The sequence below is a fragment of the Oratosquilla oratoria genome, chromosome 16 (assembly GCF_046742065.1).
Source record: "Oratosquilla oratoria isolate Oo_2021 chromosome 16, ASM4674206v1, whole genome shotgun sequence".
NCBI lineage: Eukaryota > Metazoa > Arthropoda > Malacostraca > Stomatopoda > Squillidae > Oratosquilla > Oratosquilla oratoria.
In genome coordinates this window covers 9,735,407-9,761,758 of record NC_134792.1, presented here as the reverse complement: position 1 = coordinate 9,761,758, position 26,352 = coordinate 9,735,407, and the positions used below count along the sequence as shown (strand labels likewise).

Genomic DNA, 26,352 nt, shown 5'->3' with positions numbered 1-26,352 from the left:
GATGTTTTCTCAGTAACCTCATCCTTTCTGGAAAGGAAAGCTACACAATGATTCCTCTTCAGTATAAGATCCTACTCAATGCAGATTGAAATTGTCTGGGATTGGCCACACTATCAACTAACCACTGCCTTGAATTTCACTGACTGAAAACCTGCAGCCCCACAACAGCTGTCATTTGTCTTTGTGCTCTTTCCTAGATCCTTCTAAGAAGAAACTTTATTCTGCCAAGTAACACCCAAAACTCTTCCAGTGATGGTGCATGATGGTGGGGACAAACGATGATGATCTTTGCAAACCCTTGGTTAAAACCCACATGGTAGGCAGCCCCTTTGTTAAGATTAGGGAGCAGTTGAGTTGGATAGCAACCTATATGGTTATGTAGCACTACTTAGGATCTGTTCTGATCACTCCACATGGGGAAGGACTAGAAAAGATGCCCTAAATATACATACATATACCAAAGGCTTTTTCCCCTTACTTGGGGGGTAGCCAAAAACAAAAAGGTATAAAAACCACTCACACCCATTCCATCTATATATTCCACTCCTCTCCACCCTCTACCCTCCCTCTTATCTTGGCACCTCCTGGATGACAGGTCATGCCTGCATCCTTTCCACTGCCCTGGGTCAGAAGCAGTCTCGCAAGACACAGCGCATCCACAGCAAGGCTGCTTCACAAATTCGGCAACCCCCTCTCTCCGTCCCCTCGTGCAGAAAAGGAGAAGACGGGGAGAAATCCCTTCGGGCTGTGTCAATTTTTTTCTCATACTTCCTCACCCCCCATCTCCCCCTCATGCATCACAGCATCATCCATACACAACCCTTCTTCATTCACCCCTATCTTCTGTTCTCTCCTGTCCTTGCTCCACAAACATTCCTCTCTTTTGTAATGCCCCTTTCACCCTGTCCATCCATCTCATCCTAGGATGCCCCCTCATATTCACTCCTTCCACCTCTGCCTTCCACACTTCTTTTACTAATCTTTCTTCAGTCATTCCATGTGTCCAAACCATCCCAATACTCTTTCATCAACCCTATCTCCCAGCTCCCTTTCCACCCCTGTTTTCCTCCTCACCTCCTCATTTCTCACTCTATCTAACCTAGTAACCCCTATCATACTTCTCAGACATTTCATCTCAAACACATTCAAACTCCTTCTCTCTTCCTCTCTTATGCTCCATGTTTCTGCCCCGTATAGTGCTGTTGGCACAATCACTCCTTCATATAACCTCCTCTAAGCATCCATTCCCAAATGTCTATTCCTCATTACACTTTTTAATCCACCAAGGCATTTACTCGCTTCTCTCAATCTACATTCTACCTCCACCACCACTCCCTTTCCTGCCACATTCACACCCAAGTATCTAAAACTATCCACTTCCTCCAGTCTTTCACCCTTTATGCTCACTTCCAGCCTGCTGTCTCTCTCTCCCCTTGTACATCTCATCACCTTACTTTTGCCCACATTTATCCTCAGCTTCCTTCTTTCACACACCTTCTCAAACTCTGTCACCAACTTCTCAATCCCTCCTCTGATCCTGCAACAAGCGCAGTGTCATCAGCAAACAACAACTGACTCACCTCCCACTTTTCTCCATTTTCTTTAACCATCTCCAACCCTTGACCCACTACCCTTGCATTCACCTCTCACACCACCCTATCCATGTAAAGATTGAAGAGCCAGGGCGACATACAGTAACACATCCCTGACAAAGTCCCACCTTTACTTCAAACCATTCACTCTCTCCATTTCCAATCCTAACACAAGCTCTACTACTCGCGTAAAAACTCTTGACTGCTCTTAACAGCTTTCCTCCTATCCCATCTATCTGCAGTACCTCCCACATTGCCTTCCTGTCTACCCTGTCGTAAGCCTTTTCCAGATCCATAAAAGCCCAAAAAACATCCTTACCTTTTCCTATAGCTTTCTCACATATCTGTCTTACCACAAAAATCTGATAAATCTGATCTACACAACCCCTACCTGTCCTAAACCCACACTGTTCCTCACCAATTACTCTCTCTGTTCCTCTCCTATTCCTCTCAATCAAGATCCTCCCATAAGCCTACCCAACAACACTCGACAAGCTGATCCCTATGAAACTACTACACTCACACTTGTCCCCCTTTCCCTTGTAAAGCGGAACTATACAGGCACTCCTCCAGTCCTCTGGCACTCTACATACATACATATACTAAAGGCTTTTTCCCCCCTTACAAGGGGGGGGGGGGTTAGCCGAAAAGAAAAAGGCATAGAAACCACTCCCACCCATTTCATTTCCCATATATTCCACTCCCCTCCACCCTCCTCCCTCCCTCTTATCTTCGCACCTCCTGGATGATGGGCCATCCCTGCATCCTGTCCACTGCCCTGGGTCAGAAGCAGTGTCGCAAGACACAGCACATCCACAGCAAGGCCGCTTCATAAATTCGGCAACCCCCCCTCCCTGTCCCCTCATGCAGGAAAGGAGAAGATGAGGAGAAATCCCTTTGGGCTGCATCAAATTTTTTCTCATACATACTTCCTCACCCCCCATCCCCACCCACTCCCCTTCATGCATCACAGCCTCATCTGTACACAACCCTTCTCCATTCACCCTTATCTTCTGTCCTCTCCCGCCCTTCCTCTACAGACATTCCTCTCTTTTGTAAAGCCCCTTTCACCCCCATCCATTCATCTCATCCTAGGACGCCCACTCATATTCACTCCTTCCACACTTCTTTTACTAATCTTTTTTCACTCATTCTTTCCATGTGTCCAAACCACCCTAATACTCATTCATCAACCCTATCTCCCAGCTCCCTTTCCACCCCTGTTCTCCTCCTGACCTCCTCATTTCTCACTCTGGCCTAGTAACCCCTATCATACTTCTCAGACATTTCATCTCAAACACATTCAAACTCCTCTCTTCCTCTCTCATGTTCCATGTTTCTGCCCCGTACATTGCTGTTGGCACAATCACTCCTTCATATAACCTCCTATTAGCATCCATTCCCAGATGTCTATTTCTCCGGCACTCTACCCTCTCTTAACCACTTCCATACGGTGACACCTACGTAGGCGTCATGAGGAGCAAATGGGTACGCGATGATGCCGACATCGGCGTCTTGATTATATTTATTGTAGTCGTACCTACATAACCTCCATTCTCTCTAAACTGGCTTCATCATATTTTCTATGGTTATCAAAATTCATAGGTGAAAGAACGAACGATTGAGCACTGACTTTATTTTTTATAATGTGATTATTATGACGCAACATTGCACGTCAGGCAGCTAATGCTGCCAGACATGCAATGTGCCCCGGAGTGAAGAGGTTAAACAATCATTAAATAACCTCACCAGCCAGTCCACCATAACTGTACCTCCTTTGTTCAGACATTCTGCATGGCATCCATGCAGGCCAGGTGCCTTACCTGCTTTCATCACCTTAACAGCTGCTTTCACTTCATCCTTCCCTATTTCTCGTTCATTTTCCTCACTCATCACTCTCATTTTCTTAGCGCTTCCCACTGCAACTAACTTTCCCTCCCTATCCTCCTTCACATTTAGCAACTCCCTAAAATAATCTGCCCACCTTCCTCTCACTGCCTTCTCTTCCATTATCATCTCTCCATCTGCACCTTTTACCTTTTCTTCTCTACTTGATTCGCTTCTCCTTCCTCTTTTAATTTCCTTCCAAGACATATTTTTATTACTTTCAAAATTTTCTGTCATACTCTTACCCCATTTCACATCTGCTCTCCTCTTTGCTTCTTTTATCTTTTACTTAACTTCCCTTCTCTTTACTTTGTACCTCTCATACAATTCCCTCATCCTGATTTGTAGCCAATCTATGAATGCCTGCTTCTCTTCTACACCCTTCTTTGCTTCTTTATCCCACCACTCACTACCCTTCCTTCTATTTCCTCCCGCCCTCCTTGTTCCACACACCATCTTTGCACACCTTATGACTCCCTCCTTGAACCATTCCCATTCCTCCTCCATTCCTAGTTCTACTCTATCCTTTACTCCCACTCCTCTCCCAGCTTCTTATACTCATTTTTTTCCTCTCATTTAAGCAGTTCACTCGAAGTACCTCTCTACCTTCTGCCCTTTTCCTCTTTCTCCACTTATTCTTCACTCTCAACTTACCTTCCACCAGAAAATGATATGATATTCCCCCACTCTCTCCCCTTAGAACATGTACATTCTTAATTCTTCCAACCATACTCCTGATCACTACTATATAGTCCATTAACGCTCTATCCACCACCCATCCATCCACCACCCTCTCCCATGTGTACTTATGCTTGACTTTCTTCCTAAACACTGTATTTGCTATCATCAACTCTCTTTCAAGACACTTCACCATCAATTCTCCACTACGATTTTTACCTGGAACTCCATACTTCCCAATCACTCCGTCTATTGGTTCATTTCCTACCCTAGCATTCAGGTCTCCCAATACAACTACATTGACAATTCTTCCTAATCCCTCTATGCACTCATTTATATCTACCTAAAAAGCCTCCCTTTCCTCTACACTCTTCTCACTACCAGGCACATAAGCACTTACAAAATCCCACATCTCCCTTCCCAGCTTCACTTTCATCCACATCAACCTTGATGAAACCTCCTTCCACTCCACTACATGCTTACTTATCTCTTCGCTTACTAGTATAGCCACCCCTTCTCTCCCTCGTCCACTCTTCACTCCTGAGTACCTTCCAGCTATACTCCCAAACTCACACTCGCCCTTCCCTTTCATTTTAGTTTCATTCAAACAACACATCCATCTGCCTATCTCTTCCCTTTTACTCTCATCTGTACCACATCCACACACATTAAAAGACCCAAACCTTAGGGTACAGGTTGGAAAACTCCCAGACCCTCTTATGCCTTTACATTTTTTAGGAATGTACCCTTTTGGGGCTACAGGTAGCAGGACTCCTAATCCCATCCTCTGTCCCTTGTTTGTCTCCTTTTACGACAAGTGGAAAGATTTGGTGATAGCATTCTCTTCCCCCATCACAGGGTAGGCGAAAAAAGGAAATGAATATTCAGAGAAATGGTACAGGAAAGTAAGAAGGGGTTGGGGGACAGCATAACAGAGGGACAGTCGTAGTATAAATTGATCATAATTTCTCTATGAACAGAGTTTTCCTCTATCACAGACAAAATTATGTATGGCTCTGGTCCATAGGGGCACCCCATATAGACCCTAAAGTATCAACAACATGCTACTTTGCCACACTAACATGCAGCCAATACCCCTAAATATAGGCTCCCTAAACCTGTTCTGGTTGGGGAACTGCCCCCAGCAAGGTCTAAATGCAGCACAAATAACAATAGTAACCAAACATCAACAAGGAGTAATAACCCTGTCAAAAAAAAAAAAAAAAAAAAAAAATACAACTGTCATGTCTCCCAACCACAAACCCACCTCAAAGAGTATATAAGTTAAGAAAAACATACATACATATACCAAGGCTTTTTCCCCCTTACAAGGGAGGTAGCCAAAAAAGGAAAATGCATAAATTCATTCCCACCCATTCCATCCCTGAATACATTCCACACCCCTCCACCCTCCCTCTTATCTTAGCACCTCCTGGATGATGGGTCATCCCTGCACCTTGTCCACTGCCCTGGGTCAGAAGCAGTGTCGCAAGACACAGCACATCCACAGCAAGGCCGCTTCATTAAATCGGCGACCCCCTCTCTCTGTCCCCCCATGCATAAAAGGAGAAGACGGGGAGAAATCCCTTTGGGCTGCATCAAATTTTGCTCACACATACTACCTCACCCCCCACCTCATGCATCACAACATCATCCATATACAACCATTCTCCATTCACCCCTGTCTTCTGTCCTCTCTCATCCTTCCTCGACAGACATTCCCCTCTTCCCCAAAGCCCCCATCCATCCACCTCATCCTAGGACGTCCCCTTATGTTCACTCCCTCCACATCTGCCTTCCATACCTCTTTTACTAGTCTTTCTTTACTCATTCTTTCCATATGTCCAAACCATCCTAATACACTTTCATCAACCCTATCTCCCAACTCCCTTTCCAACCCCGTTCTTCTCCTCACCTCCTCATTTCTCACTCTATCTAGCCTAGTAACCCCCATCATACTTCTCAGACACCTCATCTCAAACACATTCAAACTCCATCTCTCTTCCTCTCTTATGTTCCATGTTTCTGCCCCATACAGTGCTGTTGGCACAATCACTCCTTCATACAGTCTCCTCTTAGCATCCATTCCCAAATGTCTATTCCTCATTACACTTTTTAATCCACCAAGGCATTTACTCGCCTCTCTCAATCTACCTTCTACCTCCACCTTCACTCCACCTTTTCCTGCCACAAGTATCTAAAACTATCCACTTTTTCCAGTCTACTGCCACTTTCACCCCTTGTACACGGTGGGGCAAATCAAATGCCTGAGATTTGAAAGGCTATTAGGAAAAGTAAAACAATACTTGGAGAATTATTTGTTGTTTTATTTGAATCAGTATACAATGCTGTTTGTGTGATCACTTTTTGAAGATGGCATCTTTAGCGATGTACTGTTGAAGGCGATGTCTGAAGTTTTCGGTTGCTCTTCGGCACATTTCAAGGGGTACTGCAGCGATTTCCTCACGAATTCTGATCTTCAATTCTTCCAAATTGTATGGCCGACTTCTGAACACTTTCTCCTTCAGATATCCCAACAGGAAGAAGTCGCACATGCTCAAATCAGGTGAGCGTGGGGGCCACTCGACATTACCCCTCCGAGAGACGAGGCGTGCCGGGAACATCTGTCGCAATTTAACCATTGCAATTTGTTGGAACTAGATGTCTCCCAGATTTATTTCCTCACTTAATTTTTCCAATTTCGGTTCAAAAAAGTCTTACAACATCGCAAGATAACGTTGAGAGTTGATGGTGACAGATCTTCCATCCTCCTCAAAGAAATAAGGCCCAATTACCCCAAATTTGGAAACTGCACACTAAATAGTAACTTTAGGGGAATAGAGCGGTCTCTGGTGTTCTGTTGGGTTGTCTTCAGCCCAATAGCAACAATTTTGCTTATTCACGCTTCCAGAAAGGTGGAAGTGGGCCTTGTCACTGCTGAAAAAAGTTGATGGTTCGGGGATGCGGTTCAACATTTCCTGGCTACTGTAAACGGCGGGGTTTGGTGGTCACAATGAGACCACACACATCTTACCATCATCACCACAGCCGTTTCGCACGCCTTTCAAAACTCGGGCATTTGATTTGCCCCACCCTGTACATCTCATCACCTTACTTTAACCCACATTTATCTTTAGCTTTCTTCTATCACATACTCTCCCAAACTCTGTCACCAACTTCCTCAATCCCTCCTCCGATCTTGCCACGAGCGCAGTGTCGTCCGCAAACAACAGCTGGCTCACCTCCCACTTTTCTCCATTTTCTTTAACCATCTCCAATCCCTGACCCACTACCCTTGCATTTACCTCTCGCACTACCCCATCCATGTATAAGTTGAACAGCCAGGGTGACATAACACATCCTTGATGAAGTCCCACCTTTACCTCGAACCACTCACTCTCTCCATTTCTAATCCTGACACAAGCTCTACTACTCTCATAAAAACTCTTGACAGCTCCTAGAAACTTTCCTCCTATCCCATATATCTGCATAACCTCCCACAGTGCCTTCCTGTCTACCCTATCATAAGCCTTTTCCAGATCCATAAAAGCCCAAAAAACATCCTTCCCCTTTCCTATAGCTTTCTCACATATTTGTCTTACCACAAAAATCTGATCTACACAACCTCTACCTGTCCTAAATCCACACTGTTCCTCACCAATTACTCCCTCTGTTCCTCTCCTAATCCTCTCAATATAGATCCTCCCATAAACCTTCCCAACTACACTTAACAAGCTAATCCCTCTGAAACTACTACATTCACACTTGTCCCCTTTTCCCTTGTAAAGTGGAACTATACAGGCACTCCTCCAGTCCTCCGGCACTCTACCCTCTCTCCAGCAAACATTAAATAACCTCACCAGCCAGTCCACCATCACTGTACCTCCCTTTTTCAGACATTCTGCATGGCATCCATCCAGACCAGGTGCCTTACCTGCTTTCATCATCTTAACAACTGCCTTCACTTCATCCTTCCTTATTTCTCCTCCATTTTCCTCACTCATCACTCTCATTTTCTTAGCATTTCCCACTGCAACTATTTTTCCCTCCCTATCCTTCACATTCAGCAACTCCTAAAATATTCTGCCCATCTTCCCCTTACTGCCTTCTCTTCCATTATCATCTCTCCATCTGCACCTTTTACCTTTTCTTCTCTATTTGATTCGCTTCTTCTTCCTCTCTTAATTTCTTTCCAAAACATCTTTTTATTACTTTCAAAATTTTCTGTCATACTCTTACCCCACTTCACATCTGCTCTCCTCTTTGCCTCCTGTACCTTTTGCTTTACTTCTCTTTTTTTTTTTTCTTTGTACCTCTCATATGACTCCCTCGTCCTATTTTGTAACCAATCTGTGAAAGCTCGCTTCTTCTCTTCTACAACCTTCTTTGTTTCCTCATCCCACCATTCACTACCCTTCCTTCTATTTCCTCCTGTCCTTCTTGTTCCACACACCATCTTTGCACACTTTGTGACTCCCTCCTTGAACCATCCCCATTCCTCCTCCACACCTAGCTCTACTCTATCCTTCACTCCCTCCCACTCCTCCTTCAGCTTCTTGTACTCCTTTTCCTTTAAAGAGTTCACTCTAAGCACCTCCCTACTTTTTGTCCCTTTCCTCTTTCTCCATCTATCCTCCACTCTCAGCTTACCTTCCACCAAAAAATGATCTGATATTCCCCCACCCTCTCCCCTTAGCACATGTACATCCTTAATTCTTCCTATCATAGTCCTATTTACCACTACATAATCCATCAACGCTCTATCTATCACCCTTCCATCCACCACCCTCTCTCATGTGTACTTATGGTTGACTTTCTTCCGAAGCACTGTATTTGCTATCATCAACTCTCTTTCTAGACACATTTCCACCATCAACTCTCCACTATGATTCTTTCCTGGAACTCCACATTTCCCAACCACTCTATCAATTGGATCATTTCCTACCCTAGCATTAAGGTCTCCCAGTACTATTACATTGACATTTCTCCCTAAATCTTCTATGCACTCATTTAAATCTATCCAAAGGCCTCCCTTTCTTCTACACTCTTCTCACTGCCAGGCCCATATGCACTTACAAAGACCCACATCTCTTTTCCCAGTTTCACCTTCATCCACATTATCCTTGAGGAAACCTCCCTCCACTCCACTACACATTTACCTATCTCTTCACTTACTAGAATAGTCACCCCTTCCCTCCCTTGCCCTCTCTTCACTCCTGATAACCTCCCACTTACACTCACCCTTCCCTTTCAACTTAGTTTCACTCAAAGCCAACACATCCATCTTTCTTCTCACAAACATACTACCTATCTCTTCCCTTTTACTCTCATCTGTACCACATCCATGCACATTAAAAGACCCAAACCTTAGGGTGCTGGTCGGAAAACTCCCAGACCCTCCTATGCCTTCACTTTTTCTTTTAGGAATGTACCCTGTGGGGCTACAAGGAGAAGGATGCCTAGACCCATTCCCCGTCCATTTCTTCTCGCCTTGTACGATCCAAGTGGAAATACTTGGTGGCAGTATTCTTTTCCCCCACCACAGGGAATTCCCCCACAGCAGAAAATGAATACTCAGAGAAATGGTACATTGACAGTAGCAAGGGGTTGGGGGACAGCATAACGGAGGGAAAGTCGTAGTATAAAAGTGTCATCATTTCTCTATGAAGAGTTTTCCTCTATCATAGACAAAATTATGTGTGGCTCTGGTCCGTAGGGGCACCCCATATAGACCCTAAAGTATCAACTGCATGCTACTTTGCCACAATAACAAGCAGCCAATATCCCAGACGGGCAATCGATTCCAACTTCCTGAATTATAGGTTACCTAAATGTACAGTCAAGAAGAATCCACATCTACCCTGCCTCAACTACCAGCACTTTGGTCACACCAGACAATGATGTCAAATGAAATATTTAAAAGAAAAATAAGTCATAAAATGCCTGATATGCCCTAAATTGGAATATGCAGCAGTTGTGTTGTCTCCACACAAGATTGGCAAATAAGGTGTATAAAAATGATAGGTAAAAGCATTAGACCAGCCATTATTGAAAGAGGTGATTCAACAGTAGTGCTTATATCATTTAAGGGACCATAAATTTAAGGGATTTTTGGTTTGGACAAGATGAAAAAGACATATCAAATGGATGTCACTGCCATAGGCAGAGGGGCAGAACAATGCACCCTACTGCTTTGACTATGAGATCAAAGTACCAAACACTTAGCAATATGGACAATCATAAAATTTTTAGTCTTTTAATGGAAATAATATTGAAGTATCAAAAAAATTCATAATTCAAATATATTGCAACAGTAAATTAGACTTGGACCTGAGTGGCAGTAGTCTCGAAGTGAGCATTAAGGGAGAGCGACTGGAGGAAGTGGATAGTTTTAGATACTGGGGTGCAAATGTGGCAGGAAAAGGTGGAGGTAGAATGTAGATTGAGAGAAGCGAGTAAATGCCTTGGTGGATTAAAAAGTGTAATGAGGAATAGGCATTTGGGAATGGATGCTAAGAGGAGACTATATGAAGGAGTGATTGTGCCAACAGCACTGTATGGGGCAAACATGGAACATAAGAGAGGAAGAGATGGAGTTTGAATATGTTTGAGATGAGGTGTCTGAGAAGTATGATGGGGGTTACTAGGCTAGATAGAGTGAGAAATGAGGAGGAGAACAGGGGTGGAAAGGGAGTTGGGAGATAGGGTTGATGAAAGTGTATTAGGATGGTTAGGACACATGGAAAGAATGAGTGAAGAAAGGCTAGTAAAAGAGGTATGGAAGGCAGATGTGGGGGGAGTGAACATGAAGGGATGTCCTAGGATGAGGTGGATGGATAGGGTGAAGGGGGCTTTGGGGAAGAGGGGAATGTCTGTTGAGGAAGGATGAGAGAGGACAGAAGACAGGGGTGAATGGAGAATGGTTGTATATGGATGATGATGTGATGCATGAGGTGGAATGGGCAGGGGGATGGGGGGTGAGGTAGTATGTGTGAGCAATTTTTGACGCAGCCCAAAGGGATTTCTCCCCGTCTTCTCCTTTTATGCATGGGGGGATGGAGAGGGGGGGGGTCGCCGATTTAATGAAGTGGCCTTGCTGTGGATGTGCTGTGTCTTGCGACACTGCTTCTGACCCAGGGCAGTGGACAAGGTGCAGGGATGACCCGTCATCCAGGAGGTGCTAAGATGAGAGGGAGGGTGGAGGGGTGTGGAATGTATTCAGGGATGGAATGGGTGGGAATTATTTTATGCCTTTTCCTTTTTGGCTACCTCCCTTGTAAAGGGGAAAAAGCCTTGGTATATGTATGTATGTATGTATCAACATGTGGCAAGTTGTATTATACTTAAAGTTTTCTCCAATTATAAGCAAGTAAATGAAAATAAATATTCCTCTTGAAGTGCTGTCTACATCCTCATACATTAGTTATGCTTGCAATGACATTTTCTATATCCATTGTGATGAAAATTATTGTTTCATGTCTAGTGAGACAAATTGATGATAAAACTGAATGGGATGCCAGGTGCCCCTTTATAAATATCCTGGAACAAGTTACAAGCTGAAATTCCCCAAGCTAAGGCCACAAGTCAAATTCAAACCTAGGTATGATAATTAATTGGAGAGATCCCCCATAAACTTAGCTCTCCAGTATATTTCACTTGGGTACTTTCCCTCTATTGTAAAGCCCACCTTCGTCCTCCATTCCACACTCAAAACACATTTCTTGTCCCTTTTACCTTAGCTCCTTGTGGATGAACAGTCATCCTTGTACCCCCCCCCCCAACCTGTCGAGGTCAGAAAGAGAATGAATCTACAAGTCCATACAGACAATTATGGTATACCCCCACTGCTTCATTACATGACAACCCTCCCTTATAACCGTGTGGAACGTCGGAATTTTAGTATTTGTTCCTCATTAGACTTCATGGGGATTTTTCATTAATCGAGTACCAGAAACTCAACGCGTAGAAATCAAGTTTCCCGCTTTCTTAGAAAGCTCGTGTTTCATAACATTTCCAGCGAATGCCGATGATGAAATCCAGAAGTATAGTTAACAAAATCGTTCGCAAGACATATTTAGTTGCACGAAATTAAAGTATACCACAGAATAATCTTTCATCAAAATAGGATGGACATTCACATGAAATATGTTTAATTTATACTATTAAATATATATATATATGTGTGTGTGTAATTTGAGTGTAGTCTGAATTTTCTTATATTTTCTGATGCACGTTTTAGGAACTGAGTTATGAGAAATAATATTTGAGGAAATGCGAATATCTATTTCATTGACTATGAATTATAATGTATACGAAAGTTTTGATAAAATAAACAACAGTTTGTTAAATCGTACCACCTTGACCTACCTTTCTAGTTCTATACTCTGTAGTCAAAAGAAACCGTCAGCGAAAAGACCAGGAGAAGGAAAGAAAAGGGTGATATTTTACAATGTTGTCTTACGTGGGAAGGTCAAGCCAGCTTTCTCCAGCACTTAAAGGAGTATCGCAAACCGTTACCAATGGTTTAAAGAATGTAGTACCAGCTGTGGCGTTGAAAAATGAACCTATTCTGCCTGGGCATCCAACAACATTGACCGTCGACTCAATGGCTAAATATTGCGCAACCGGACCAGTAAGGGCCCGTAGTGGTATTGCAGGTAATGCCTTTTCTATTTTTCATGTTGAATGCTTCAGTATATCATGAAACGTTGGTTAAAGTAAGTATCGGTAGTGAGTTAGGATAAGTTCGGCTGAACACCGATCAGCTGATTCAGCCATATTGTGAAATTTGGCTCACGTTCAAAAGTAACTGGTATACTTGCATAAAGCACGCTATTGTGTGCACATACAACTATTTGGAATGAAGAAAATTTTCATAGTCCTATGGCCAAATTTCACCATGTATAGACATTTTAGATTTTTGACTGGTCAACACAGCCATTCGTAAAAAGTTTGTTTCGGTAAAATACTAGGTACATTAAAACAGTCGTCGTAGTTTAGCCATCATATGACTTCAAATGGCATTTAGTAAATGAAAGCTGTTGATCTAAATAATGTTGGCACATTGTATTGTATTGGTTTTCTTGAAAATATATGTACTTTTTAAAAAATGAGCCTCAAAAGTAGTAATTAGTTATTAGTATGTGAAAGTGTAAAAGGTTTGTGTATTTGAAAATGCTAATAAATTGTTGAGAAACCGTTTCTTTATTCTGTTAGGTAAATTCTTAGTTGTGCACACCTATGTGATATAGCAATAGAAAATTAATTATTTTGTAAATTATAATAGACCAACGAAATATGCAATTTTCTTGGCGGAAATCAATAACAAAGTTGCTAAAGCCTATTTATTAACAAAGTCGCAGCGGCTGAATGATACACCATGTTTGTTTTAATAGATGCCGAGGTTGAAGAAATGAAAGGATGATAAATTAGTCTATTATAACTTAACCTAACCTAACCAAATTTGCATATGCATACACCAAGGACTTTTTCCCCCCATACAAGGGAGGTAGCCAAAAAGAAAAAGGCATAAAAACCATTCCCACACATTCCATCCCTAAATACACTCCACTCCCCTCTACCCTCCCTCTTATCTTGGCACCTCCTGGATGACAGGTCATCCCTGCATCTTGTCCACTGCCCTGGGTCAGAGGCAGTGTCACAAGACACAGCACACCCAAAGCAAGGCTGCTTCATTAAATCGGCGACCCCTCCCCTCTCTGTCCCCTCATGCAGAAAAGGAGAAGATGGGGAGAAATCCCTTTAGACTGCGTCAATTTTTTCTCACACTACCTTACCCCCCATCCCCCCACCCATTCCACCTCATGCATCACATCATCCATATACAACCATTCTCCATTCACCCATCTTCTGTCCTCTCTCGTCCTTCCTCAACAGACATTCCCCTCTTCCCCAAAGCCCCTTTCACCCCATCCATCCATCTCATCCTAGGTTGCCCCCTCATGTTCACTCCCTACACATCTGCCTTCCATACCTCTTTTACTAGTCTTTCTTCACTCATTCTTTCCATGTGTCCAAACCATCCCAATACTCTTTCATCCACCCTATCTCCCAACTCCCTTACCACCCCTGTTCTCCTCCTCACCTCCTCATTTCTCAATCTATCCAGCCTAGTAACCCCTATCATACTTCTCAGACACCTCATCTCAAACACATTCAAACTCCTTCTCTCTTCCTCTCTTATGTTCCATGTTTCTGCCCCATATAGTGCTGTTGGCACAACCACTCCTTTATACAATCTCCTCTTAGCATCCATTCCGAAATGCATTCCTCATTACACTTTTTAATCCACCAAGGCATTTACTCGCTTCTCTCAATCTCCATTCTACCTCCACTCTGCCCTTTCCTTCCACATTCGCACCCAAGTATCTAAAACTATCCATTTCCTGCAGTCGCTCTCCCTTAATGCTCACTTCCAGTCTGCTGCAACTTTCACACACTCTCCCAAACTCTATCACCAATTTCCTCAGTCCCTAACCTAATTTACATAACCTAACCATTATTTAGTAATTCTGTACCTCAAATTCTAAAGATCATCTTGGTCGTTGTCATCACAGATGTTGATGGCCTGATTATTATTGTATCTTGGGCAATTGCTTACCAGTCATAACGTCCCACTGTCATAACGTCCCAATGTCAAAACGCCCCACTTGGGTATACCAAAACGTCCCATGCCAAGTCAAGGCATTTGATGGTCTCTCTATTAAGTTTCTTACTATTGTGTATTTAGTTTAAATGATTGCATATAGTTGAATTGCTTTACTGTTTTCTTTAAAATGTGTGATTTTCATGTTCTTTGACCAAAGAGAAATTGTTTTTATCTTCTGCCGTAACAAATTATCAGTGTAATAGATTGCAAATAGTTGAATTGTTTCCACTATTTTCTTTAAAATGTGTGATTTGCATGTAATTTGACCAAAGAGAAATTATGTATTTATTTTCTGCAATATCACCAACCACAGCTACGAATACCGTAACAAATTAGCATGTTTCATCATTTGACCTGCTGTATTTAAAATGTGTTGTATATTAAATTTCTTACTATTGTGTTACTAGTGTAATAGATTACATATAGTTGAATTACTTGAACTATTTTCTTTAAAATGTGTGATTTATGTAATTTCTCTTTGGTCAATTTACTTAAAAATCACACGATTCGTCCAGCCCGCAATCTATGATCACTGGTGGTATTAATTTAGTTTGGTTAATGTTTATTCAACAAAATAAAATACAATTTATAAATACATGTATACAAAATTTTTACATGATTACTTGTTGAAAAGGGAGAGCGTGAAGCAAAGCTTATGGGGAATTGCTCTCCCTTTAAGGAAAGAATTATTTTCATTTTATTTATTTATTTTTGTTACATGTTAGTATTATATATATATATATATATATATATATATATATATATATATATACATATATATATTTTTCCTCAATGACACGACGCCTGCTAATTCCGACCTCAGGCAAGAGGTCAGGTCGATTGTTGATGGGACGATAATTGCTTACTGCGCGGATCCGGGTCACCGTCACCTGCAGGAACAAGAAAAAAAAAAGAGCGGCAGACTTGGGCGGTACATGACCGTTTCTCCATGAATACAATCATGAAATGGACCTGAAATGTTCAGTTTACTAATACTTATAGATTAATGACTTTTTTAAATATGGTTTGAATGTTGATAAACATTTTGTCTTAGGTAATTCCTTTTCAAGTTTATTCAATATGTTAACACCTATAATAGATAACCATTGGCCTTTTTTGGTTGTTCTGTATTGAGTTTTAAAGAAGTCATTTGTATGCCTAGTCGCATAGCGAGTTTCGTAAGTTGAGTAAAAATTCATTTGTTTATTGTAGATTTGGTGCATAACAATGGAAGTCTTGTACTTTATCAATTCCATGAATTTCAGTAGGGTTAGTTTTTTTAAATAAATTATTTGTATGTTCTAAACGACCTGCATTGCAGATTATACGCAGTGCCTTTTTTGTGAGGTAATTATGCGTTGAAGATAAGTTTGATAAGTATTACCCCAAATTTCTGAACAAGAGTAAACTACAGTAAATGGTACATAGGGTATTTTCATTGAAGATATTTCTCATTTTATGCATTATTCCTAAAGTTTTGGACATCTTATTTATCACGTGATTTATATGATGTTTCCAATTAAGTTGATGGTCTAAATACACACATAGGAATTTACTGACGGACGCTTTTTCAATAATTTCGTTTTATTTTGATCGGCTTAGTGCTTTCATTTTGTAGAAAAACAGGTAGTTTTTGTTTATACATTTAAGGATAGTTTATTGGCAGAAAACCAGTTAGATGGCTGAAATAATCCTTCATTAATTGTCTTAATCAGTTTGTCGGTCTCACTAATTGCCGAACAAAACCCATAAAAACCCAAACAAGGGCGGTTTTTGCTCATATGCACACTTCTATATATATATATATGGTTGCATTATTTGAACTATTTTCTTTAAAATGTGTGATTTCCATGTAATATGATCAAAGAGAAGTTACGTTTTTTTCCTCTGCAAAATTACCGACCCCAGCTACGATTCGTCCAGCCCGCCGTCTATGATCACTGGTGGTATGGATCAAACTACACTCTTTTAAGTTTCTTAATGTTGTGTTATTAGTGTAATAGACTGCATATAGTTGAATTATTTCAACTATTCTCTTTAAAATGTGTGATTTTCATGTAATTTGACCAAAGAGAAGTTATGTTTTAGCCTCTGCAGTATGACCGACCACAGCTACAAATACCGTAACAAATTAGCATATGGTTGCATTGTTTGAACTATTTTCTTTAAAAGGTGTGATTTTCATGTAATTTGATCAAAGAGAAGTTACGTTTTTATCCTCTGCAAAATTACCGACCCCAGCTACGATTCGTCCAGCCTGTCCTCAATGATCATTGGTGGTATGGATCAAACTTCACTCTATTAAGTTTCTTACTATTGTGTTATTAGTGTAATAGACTGCATATAGTTGAATTATTTCAACTCTTTTCTTTAAAATGTGTGATTTTCATACAATTTGACCAAAGAGAAGTTATGTTTTTAGCTTCTGCAAAGTTACCGACTGGTGGTTACAAATTTACCGCTAGCCTGCCATATATGTTTGCGAGTGCAGATCATCACTGAGCGTCAGGGTTGCCAGATTGGCGTTTTTAATGCCAAATTTTGCAATTTTGGAATGTTTTTACTGTGTTTGGCAGGAAAAATTGTTGGATGGCATTTTTCGGGGGGGCGTTTTTAAATACCCGGTCGTGATTAGAGATCATTCTTTTACTTGTATCAAGAATGAAATAATGATGTATATGAATGATATAGATTTATCTTGGTTATATCATGTGGGAAATGTTGCAAAGATTTTGTGCCTAGCCAAAGGATGTTTCAGCTCTTCTTTAGTAAAATATGTAAGAACGGAGTAGTGCATCAAACATTTCTAAATCTGATGATGCTTTTGATTATATTTAGACACAATAGAAAAGTCACAAATGTATTTTTTATTTATGTATGTCAGAATCTCTAGGAGGTTGTTTAATAAACTGGTTTAAATTATTGTAGAGGATACCAAAAAGTTTACTTAGGAACTTAAACGTAATGTATGGAGTAATACATTTTATTTTAGTTATTAATATTTTTTCTTTCTCACATAATTTGGAGTATAACATTTTATTTTGGCAGTTCATATCTTTCTTTCCTTTTCTATCACAGTCTTGAAACTAGATTTATTTCAGAGGATGGTGGTTTATTACAGTACCACTAGAATTAAATGATGATGTACATACATACATACATATACCAAGGCTTTTTCCCCCTTCCAAGGGAGGTAGCCAAAAAGGGAAAGGCATAAAAACACTCCCACCCATTTCATCCCTAAATACACTCCACATCCCTCCCACCCTTCCTCTCATCTGAGCACCTCCTGGATGACGCAGCCCGAAGGGATTTCTCCCCGTCCTCGCCTTATATGCAAAAGGGGGACGGAGAGGGGGGGTCGCCGATTAAATGAAGCGGCCTTGCTGTGGATGTACTGTGTCTTGCGACACTGCTTCTGACCCAGGGCGGTGGGCAGGGTGCAGGGATGACCCGTCTTCCAGGAGATGATGTACATGAATGATATAAATTGATCTTGGTCATATCATGTGACATTGTTTTATATGGATCCATGACATAATACCTCTGCTCAAAATCCCTCCAGCCAAAATCCCGCACCCAAAATACCTCCACCCATAATACCTCCATGCAAATGATAAGTGTTATGATAAGGACATTTGGGAATGATATTGTAAACAATACGTAGAGTATAGAATCCTATGGATAATATCATTAGAGGACTTTTTCATTCAGGATTATGGTAGTATGGTAGATCAAAGGAATAATCAATTCTATATAGAAATTGTTAATCAAAGGAATCAGACAAAACAATTGATCAAAGGAATAATTAATTCTATATAGAAAATTTTAATCAAAGGAATCAGACAAAACAATACAACAACTTCAGTTCACATGTTCAAATCAAATAATGTATTTTACCCTATATCAGTACAGGTAAACGTCGACTTACGATGGCCGCGACTTACGATTGTTCGACTTTACGATGACGACGACGACGACGACGATATGATAATTTAGCCCCTTCCATACGGTGCCGCACACGTAGGCGTCATGAGGAGCAAGTGGATTCGCGACGCTGCCATATCGGCGTCTTGATTATATTTATTGTAGTCGCCCCTGTGTTTTTACATTCTCTCAAATGTGCCCTGAATCCCATTCTCTGTGGTTTTCAAAATTCGCGGGTGAAAGAGAGAACGATCGATATAAGCGGTGACTATATTTTATGATGCGAGTATTATTACGTCACGTCGTACGGCTGGCATTGGCTGCTGCCCGCGAGATTTAAGTTCCGTACTGAAAATACATATTATAGTGTTTGAATATGGTAAAAAGGATAAAAATAATTAAATAAACTACTGTACATGTTTAATAGGCTATATTCAGTATCTCTGGTGGTTAATATACAGGTAAGCTAGGTACAGTGACCACGGAACAGAGTGATACACAAATTGGGGATCGACTTACGATGAAATCGTCTTACGATGGCTCTATCGAAACCTAATGCCATCGTAAGTCGACGTTTACCTGTACTTGGTAATGGCATATAGTAATTAAGCCGATTTTCAAAAATAAAATAAATAAATAAAATAAAATAAGATACCTCTGACTCCTATTACTATATGCCATTACAGATGGCGACCAGGTACTGATGTATGGTAAAATACATTATTTGGTTTAACTTCTGATTTTCAGGACCATTGTATCCAATTTATTAAACAATTACCTACGGGTGAACATGTGAACTGAAGTCGTTGTATTGTTTTGTCTGATTCCTTTGATTAAAATTTTCTATAGAGAATTAATTATTCCTTTGATCAATTGTTTTGTCTGATTCCTTTGATTAACAATTTCTATATAGAATTGATTATTCCTTTGATCTACCATACTATCATAATCCTGAATGAAAAAGTCTTCTAATGATACTTTCTATAGGATTCTATATTCTACATATTGTTTACTATATCATTCCCAAATGACCTTATCTAACACTTATCATTTGCATGGATGATTTGAGATCGTTACTGATAATTACGCCGAGATCTTTTTCACTACTCACTTTTGTTAACGAATTTCCAAATAACTTGTAATCGTACTTACTGTTATTTTTACCTGTGTACATTACCTTGCATTTACTTGTGTTAAAATTGCATTAGCCACTTTTCAGACCATTGCTGTAATTTATCTAAATCTTCATTCCGCAAATTATAATTATTCCTTAACCCCTTCCATACGGTGCCGCACACGTAGGCGTCATGGGGAGCGAGTGTATTCGCGAGGCTGCCATATCGGCGTCTCGATTATATTTATTGTAGTCGCCCCTGTGTTTTTACATTCTCTCAAATGTGCCCTGAATCCCATTCTCTGTGGTATTCAAAATTCGCGGGTGAAAGAGAGAACGATCGATATAAGCGGTGACTATATTTTATGATGCGAGTATTATTACGACACGTCGTAAGGCTGGCATTGGCTGCTGCCACTGAGATCTAAGTCCATGACGCCTACGTGTGCGGCACCGTATGGAAGGGGTTAAGATTATAACCTTCTAAGCAGTACAAACAGCACAATATGCATGGAGGTATTTTGGTAATTTTTTGAGGTATTTTGGGTGTGGGATTTTGGATGGAGGTATTTTGGGCACCTTCCGTTTTATATTGGCTAGTCAACAGTAAAAATTATTTTTATATTGTAATTGTAGTTATACACATTATTTTCAACTACTTGATCTTATATCATGTGGTATTGTTTCATATTGGCTAGTAAAAAATATTTTTCATATTGTAATTGTTGTTATATACATTATTTTTAACTACACATATAAAACAAACAAAAACAAAAAAAATCTTAGAAAATGTAATGGTTGGCATTTTTGGGACATGTTTTAAAAACAATTTGGCAGTTTTTGGCAGCATTTTGTCAGAAGTTTGCATTTTTCCTGGTAGAAAACCTGGCAACCCTGCTGAGTGTGGTTGATGGAGTTGGCCAAATACATAATACTTTTAGAATTTCTTGTCAGGTTCGAACATGTGGGGCATATTTGCATACTAACTTGAATAAATGTAGAGTGAATTTTTTTATTGTAAAAACTGTTATTTCTTTATAATACAAAGATTACATAAATATTGCATACAATTAAATACAGAAATTTCATTAAATTTTATTTAAAGTAGGCTATACAAAATTTATAGGCTATGAAATATGATATTGCATACATTGTATTATGCAAAGTAGACCACTTGAAAAAAGAAACTAACGAAGCATAGCGCTTTTGTATATTACATATTCAATGCAAAAAGTACATAGTTGAATAGAAATACATATTTTATATATACATAAAAAAGGAATACAAAAACTCCATTAAATATGGACGTCAACTTCGCCGTGTTCCATCATGCCAACCAAGAAGGCCACAGAATGGACTGGGAAAATGCACCAATTATATTCAAATCCCATTGTATCTTTCAAAGTGGTGGGTGGTGGAGGTAAATGTCCTCTTACCTTACCTTACTGGGGTGCCGTATTGACTTGGACGTTGGCCACCATGGAGCTCCATTCTTGTCTGCACATGGCTCTTCTTAACAAGATGGCATTTGTTATTTCTTTTCCTACAGACATCCTTAATTGGTCTACATATTTTAGGAGTGGTCTTTCTCTTGCCCTCTTTCCTTCTATTTTTCCCGTTAGAAACGGATGTTCTACTGTATTCTCATGACGTGTCCTACAAAGTGTAACTGTCTTTTCCTGAAAGTTGTTAATATTTCCCTGTGTGTTCCTATTTACTGCAGTATATCTTCGTTTTTTTAAATTCTGTCTTATGAAATTTTCAGCATCCTTCTCCAAATCCATATTTGTACTGCTTTTATCTTGTCCTGCTTTGATCAACGCACCAATGGTTTCTGGTGATTTTTGTTCACTTGAGGATTTAGGATTATAACCTTATTCCAATAAACTTGACAATTTAAGATTATAACCTACTAAGCAGTACAATTTTAGATTCTACAAGTACACATTATATCCTATTAGTTTCAGATGAAAACCAGTGTAAAGAATAACGGGGCTTGGTCCACTGTTGACCATTTGTAGACAATAGTGCTAATCTTGGAACACACATAGGGCGCAAACAAATGTATATAGAACGTGTACGCGAAAGGTGACGATATAATTTCGTCGTGGTGGTTGTTGTGGTTGTTCTTGTTGTTGTCGTTCCCTAGACTGTCTGTCCGAGCAGTCCCGTCTCCCCAAGGAAGGCCACAGCCGAAACTGGGTTTTCCCCCCAAATCCTTTATAGAGTGTATGTTGTGTTGTTTGCGTGCATGATTGTGTATAATGCAGTCTTCCATTATGTGTTGTATGGTATGGGGTGAAGTGTTACATCCTGGGCAGCTGTTCACAACACGGTCGTCCAGCCTCTTCTGGTAGCTTAGAAGTGCTGGGTGGTGACCGCATCGCAGTCTGGCCAAGTGGACTCTGTCCTTTCGTGGGAGAGAGGATTCAGAAGGGTGGATATCAGGGGGTCTGGCATGCAGCAGTGTGTTGTCTTTCAGTGTGTTAATGGAGTGGTGAGTGATATGATTATGAATATGTTTCCGGAGGCTGGTATTTGGTGGTTGTGGAGGAAGAGAAGAGAGTATCTGTGCGTAATAAAGGTCTTTGGGTGTAGTTTTAATGTTTCTTGGTGTGTGTGTGTGTTCTGCTATGTAGTGTAGCGGGTGTGATGTGTTTGTGGTGGCTGCAGCAAGTGTTTGTGTGCCTCTCATGTCGAGGTGGTCCTTGACTTTGAGGACTTTTGTTTCATGGTGTAAATGGTGTGTAGGTGTTGTATTTGTGCAGCCTGTAATTGTTTTTAGGGCTTTGTTTTGTATGATTTGAAGGGTGTTGTGGTGTGTCTCACTGAGATTAGGAGCCCATGCAGGACTCGCATAATTCATCACTGAGCGTATGCATTGTTTGTATATTGTTATATTAGTTTCTTTGTTTTGTCCAAATGTTGTTCCAGTGATTGACTTAAGTGCGTTAAGTCTAGGTGTGCATTTGTTTTTTATGTTTGTGAGGTGTTGTTTGAAAGACATGGATGTATCGTATGTTACACCAAGAATTTTCGGTGTGTTTGTGTGTGGTATTAGAGTGTTGTTGATGTAGAGATGAGGTATGTATTTGTGTTCTTTTGTCCAGTTGGTGAGAAGTGTTGCTGTAGATTTGGTTGGAGCTATTTTGAGTCTGTTTGTGATGAACCATGTGTTGAGTGTGTCAAGGTAAGGCTGGATTATTTCTGCAGCTTTATCTGTGTTACGATGTGTGCATGTGATTGTTATGTCGTCTGCGTAGGAAGAGATTTGTATTTCTGAGGTGTCTGGTGTGGGTAAGTCATGCATGTATAGATTAAATAATGTGGGGGATAGAACTGAGCCCTGTGGTACTCCTTTCTTAATGTTTCTTATGTGCGATGATTGGCCATTATATGACACATGAGCATTCCTGCCTGCCAGATAATTGGCCAGCCATCTTTTGGTGTTATTGTGCATGTCTGTGTTATATATTTTATTTGTTAGGTTGTGGCGGGGGATAGCATCAAAAGCTTTACTAATGTCCAATGTTATAAGAAGTGTTCTGTGGTGGGGCCTATCTGAATTGATGCCATCTAAAATTCTTTGTGTGAGGTTTGTCAGAAGAGTGTTTGTGGAGTGTAGTGGCCTAAAACCGTGTTGTGAGTCAGCAAGGGGAATATATGGTGTGACAAGTTTAAGTATTAGGCGCTCAATGACTTTAGAGGAGGTGCAGAGAAGTGTGTTTGGGCGGTGCTATGTTGGGATTGTTGGGTCTTTGTTCGGTTTTGGAATGGTGATTATTTTACCATGCTTCCAGATGTCGGGTATAGTGTTGTGTGAATAGCTGTAGTTTGCAATGTTTGTGAGTGCGTGTATACCTTGTGGTCCAATGTGTTTTAGGTGGATGTTGCTTATGTTATCAGGGCCACAGGCAGATGAGTGCTTGAGATTATGCATTATGAGTTTTGTCTGACTGTCTATGAAGGGTGCATAGTCTGAGTCTGTGGGGAAGTCTTTCTTACGTCGAATGGTGCGTCGGTCGTCAGGGTGAGATGTAAGATGGCTCGTCTGTGCAAAATGACGTATGAGTGCGTTTGCTTGTTGTCTGTTTGAGGGTAGATTATCTGTTGTTGTGATTATTGCTGCGTGAGAGCGTGTAGTGTTAGTGTTGGATAGTGTGATGCTGTTGAGTGTTTTGTACAATTTGCTGGTGTTTGTTTTGTGATCAAGTGTATTGATAAAGTTTTGCCAATTTTGTGTTTTTTGTTCATGTATTTTATTGGCAATCACAGTGTTTAGTGTTTGTATTTGGTCTGCTATGTTTTGAGGGATAGGTGTGGGGGTATCGTGTTTAAGTGTGTCACGTTGTCCGATGAGGCCTTGGATTTCTGTTGTGAAGTTGGGGTTGTGTGATTTTCTGTTGCCTCTAGGGCTGTATCTCTTGTCTGCGTTTTGTATGATTGTATTAAAAGTGTGCACAGCATTGTTTATGTTTGTGATTGGTGTACTGTTAAGTGTTTCAAAATGTTGTTCTGTCTCTTCAGTAAAGGCTTCCCAGTTAGCTCTCTTGTAATTGGTGTATGTGTGTCTGTGGCCAACTGGGGTGCATCTTGTTTTGGTGGTGATGATGATTGGAAGGTGGTCAGAGCCAAGGGCTCCGACCACTCTCCATGATGTTGTTGGGGTTAGGCAGGGGGAGCAAAAGGTGATATCAGGAGAGGAGGGAGTGTAGAGGGCTTGGTATGGGATATGTGTATGATTATGCGTGTTGTTCATGATAGTCAATGAGTCGAATTGAGTCTGTATATCAAGCCCTCTGTCTGTGTCAGGGTTGTCGACATACCAGGCAGACGACTTGGCGTTGAAGTCACCACCCATGATCAGATTGGGGATTGAGGTTAGTTGGCTAAGTTGAGGTCTGAAGGTGTTTGGAACTGTGGGGGATGATTGGGGGGGAATGTACATGTTAACTATTGTCAGTGTTGAATTGTTGCCTTTGCGGATACGAATGGATTGGGTTTCTGTTGTGTTATCTGTGGTAGGGAGGAGAATTTTGGTTGTGGCACTTGTGTCCACAAAACAGATGGAGTGGTGGATCAGGGTGATGAGTCCACCGCCATTGCCGTCAGTCCGGTCTTGTCTGATGGTGGTGTAATTATGAAATGATGGTGTTTTGTGTGAGTGTCTTAGTTTTGTTTCTTGTAAAATTGCAATGTGTATGTTGTGTTGTTTAAGAAAGTGTTCAAGTTCATGTTTTTTAGTGTTAATACCGTCAATGTTGTGTTGTAATATGTTGATGTTGTGTGTTTTGTATGTGTTGTATGTTGCCGTTTGGGGTTGAGGTTGGGGTGGTAGTGGGGAAGGTGTAGGATGTGGGTCAGAGGGGGGGAAAGGAGAGATCGGGGACAAAGGAAGGGGAAGACTAATCAGGGGTAAGGGCAAAGGGAAATTGGGAGTGGGTAAGGGTGTTGGCTGTGGTTGGGGAGGTGGGAGTGGGGTTACTGAAGGGCAGGTAGAACATGTCCAAGTGTTTGTGTATTGGTTTGTGTCAGCAAGTGTTGTACAAGTGAGGTGGGCCCAGTTTTTGCACATATTGCACTGAACTGAGCCCTTTGTCTGTCTGCTCGAAGTAATGGGTTTAGAGCATGTTGGGCATGTGTATTTTGTGGTGGGCCCAGGATTGCTCTCTACATCTCCGGCTAAAAGTAGAAGAAGAGGGGTGATCGCCGGAAAATCATCCCTCAGTGCAGAAAAAACGTAACATTGTGTGTTGGAAAAAAAGGATTGTGGTACTCCCCCAGGTAGGCGTAGCTCCTCCTTGGGGATCGGTGCCATCTGCGTAGAGCTGATGGCCATGGGTGGTTGCTGCTGATTGGGCCCCAACTCTTGGGGTTGGGGGGTGGTCCCACGACGTAGACGTTGCAGCTCCAGGACCGGTTGTTGTGGTTGGAGGTGGTAATTGTAGTGCGGAACCAGCTGATCTTTGTACAGCTCATGTTAGCCCACTTATTAACATGGATCTTAGCAGTTTGGGTACTTCGAACAGGATCAGCACTGTTTTCCTGGGATGTTGACTTTATCCACAAACTTTGCTTTAATCTACGTGAACCTGTACAAGTGTTTGCCTGCGAGAAATATCCGTGCTTTTGTCAGAAACCAAAAGGGACACTGGTACATCCACGCGTTCATTAGAAGAGTTGCTGTTGTTGGCACAAGGACACATCCCCAATGTTACTTTTTGCTTAGTTTTTATCATCGAGATACAGACGGTATGGATATGTGCTCGTTTTTGTTTGGCTTTGCTTTTATATTTATACATGTAGCGTATTTTCACCTCAATATACTGATGACGTATACGTACATGACTATAAAAGATTTGAAGTGGACAAAGGTCAAGGTTGAAGGTTGATTGAGTTTATTTTGGGTGTGGGATTTTGGCTGGAGGTATTTTGGTCATTTGTCACAAAACAGGCATATAGATCTTTTTTTTTTTCAGCTAGTA

The 26,352-nt window shown here is 40.9% G+C and overlaps 1 protein-coding gene across 1 annotated transcript in view; it reads left to right on the top strand.

Annotated features, from left to right (window-relative positions):
* Positions 1-12,512: 12,512 nt before the first annotated feature.
* The window catches only part of LOC143033818 (cytochrome b-c1 complex subunit Rieske, mitochondrial-like), an 86,568-nt gene continuing 72,728 nt past the window's right edge, over positions 12,513-26,352 (top strand). Inside the window, exon 1 of the mRNA XM_076199325.1 lies at positions 12,513-12,814. Coding sequence (XP_076055440.1) covers positions 12,607-12,814 — 208 coding nt within the window. The 5' untranslated portion in view covers positions 12,513-12,606. The remainder of the gene's footprint in view (positions 12,815-26,352) is intronic.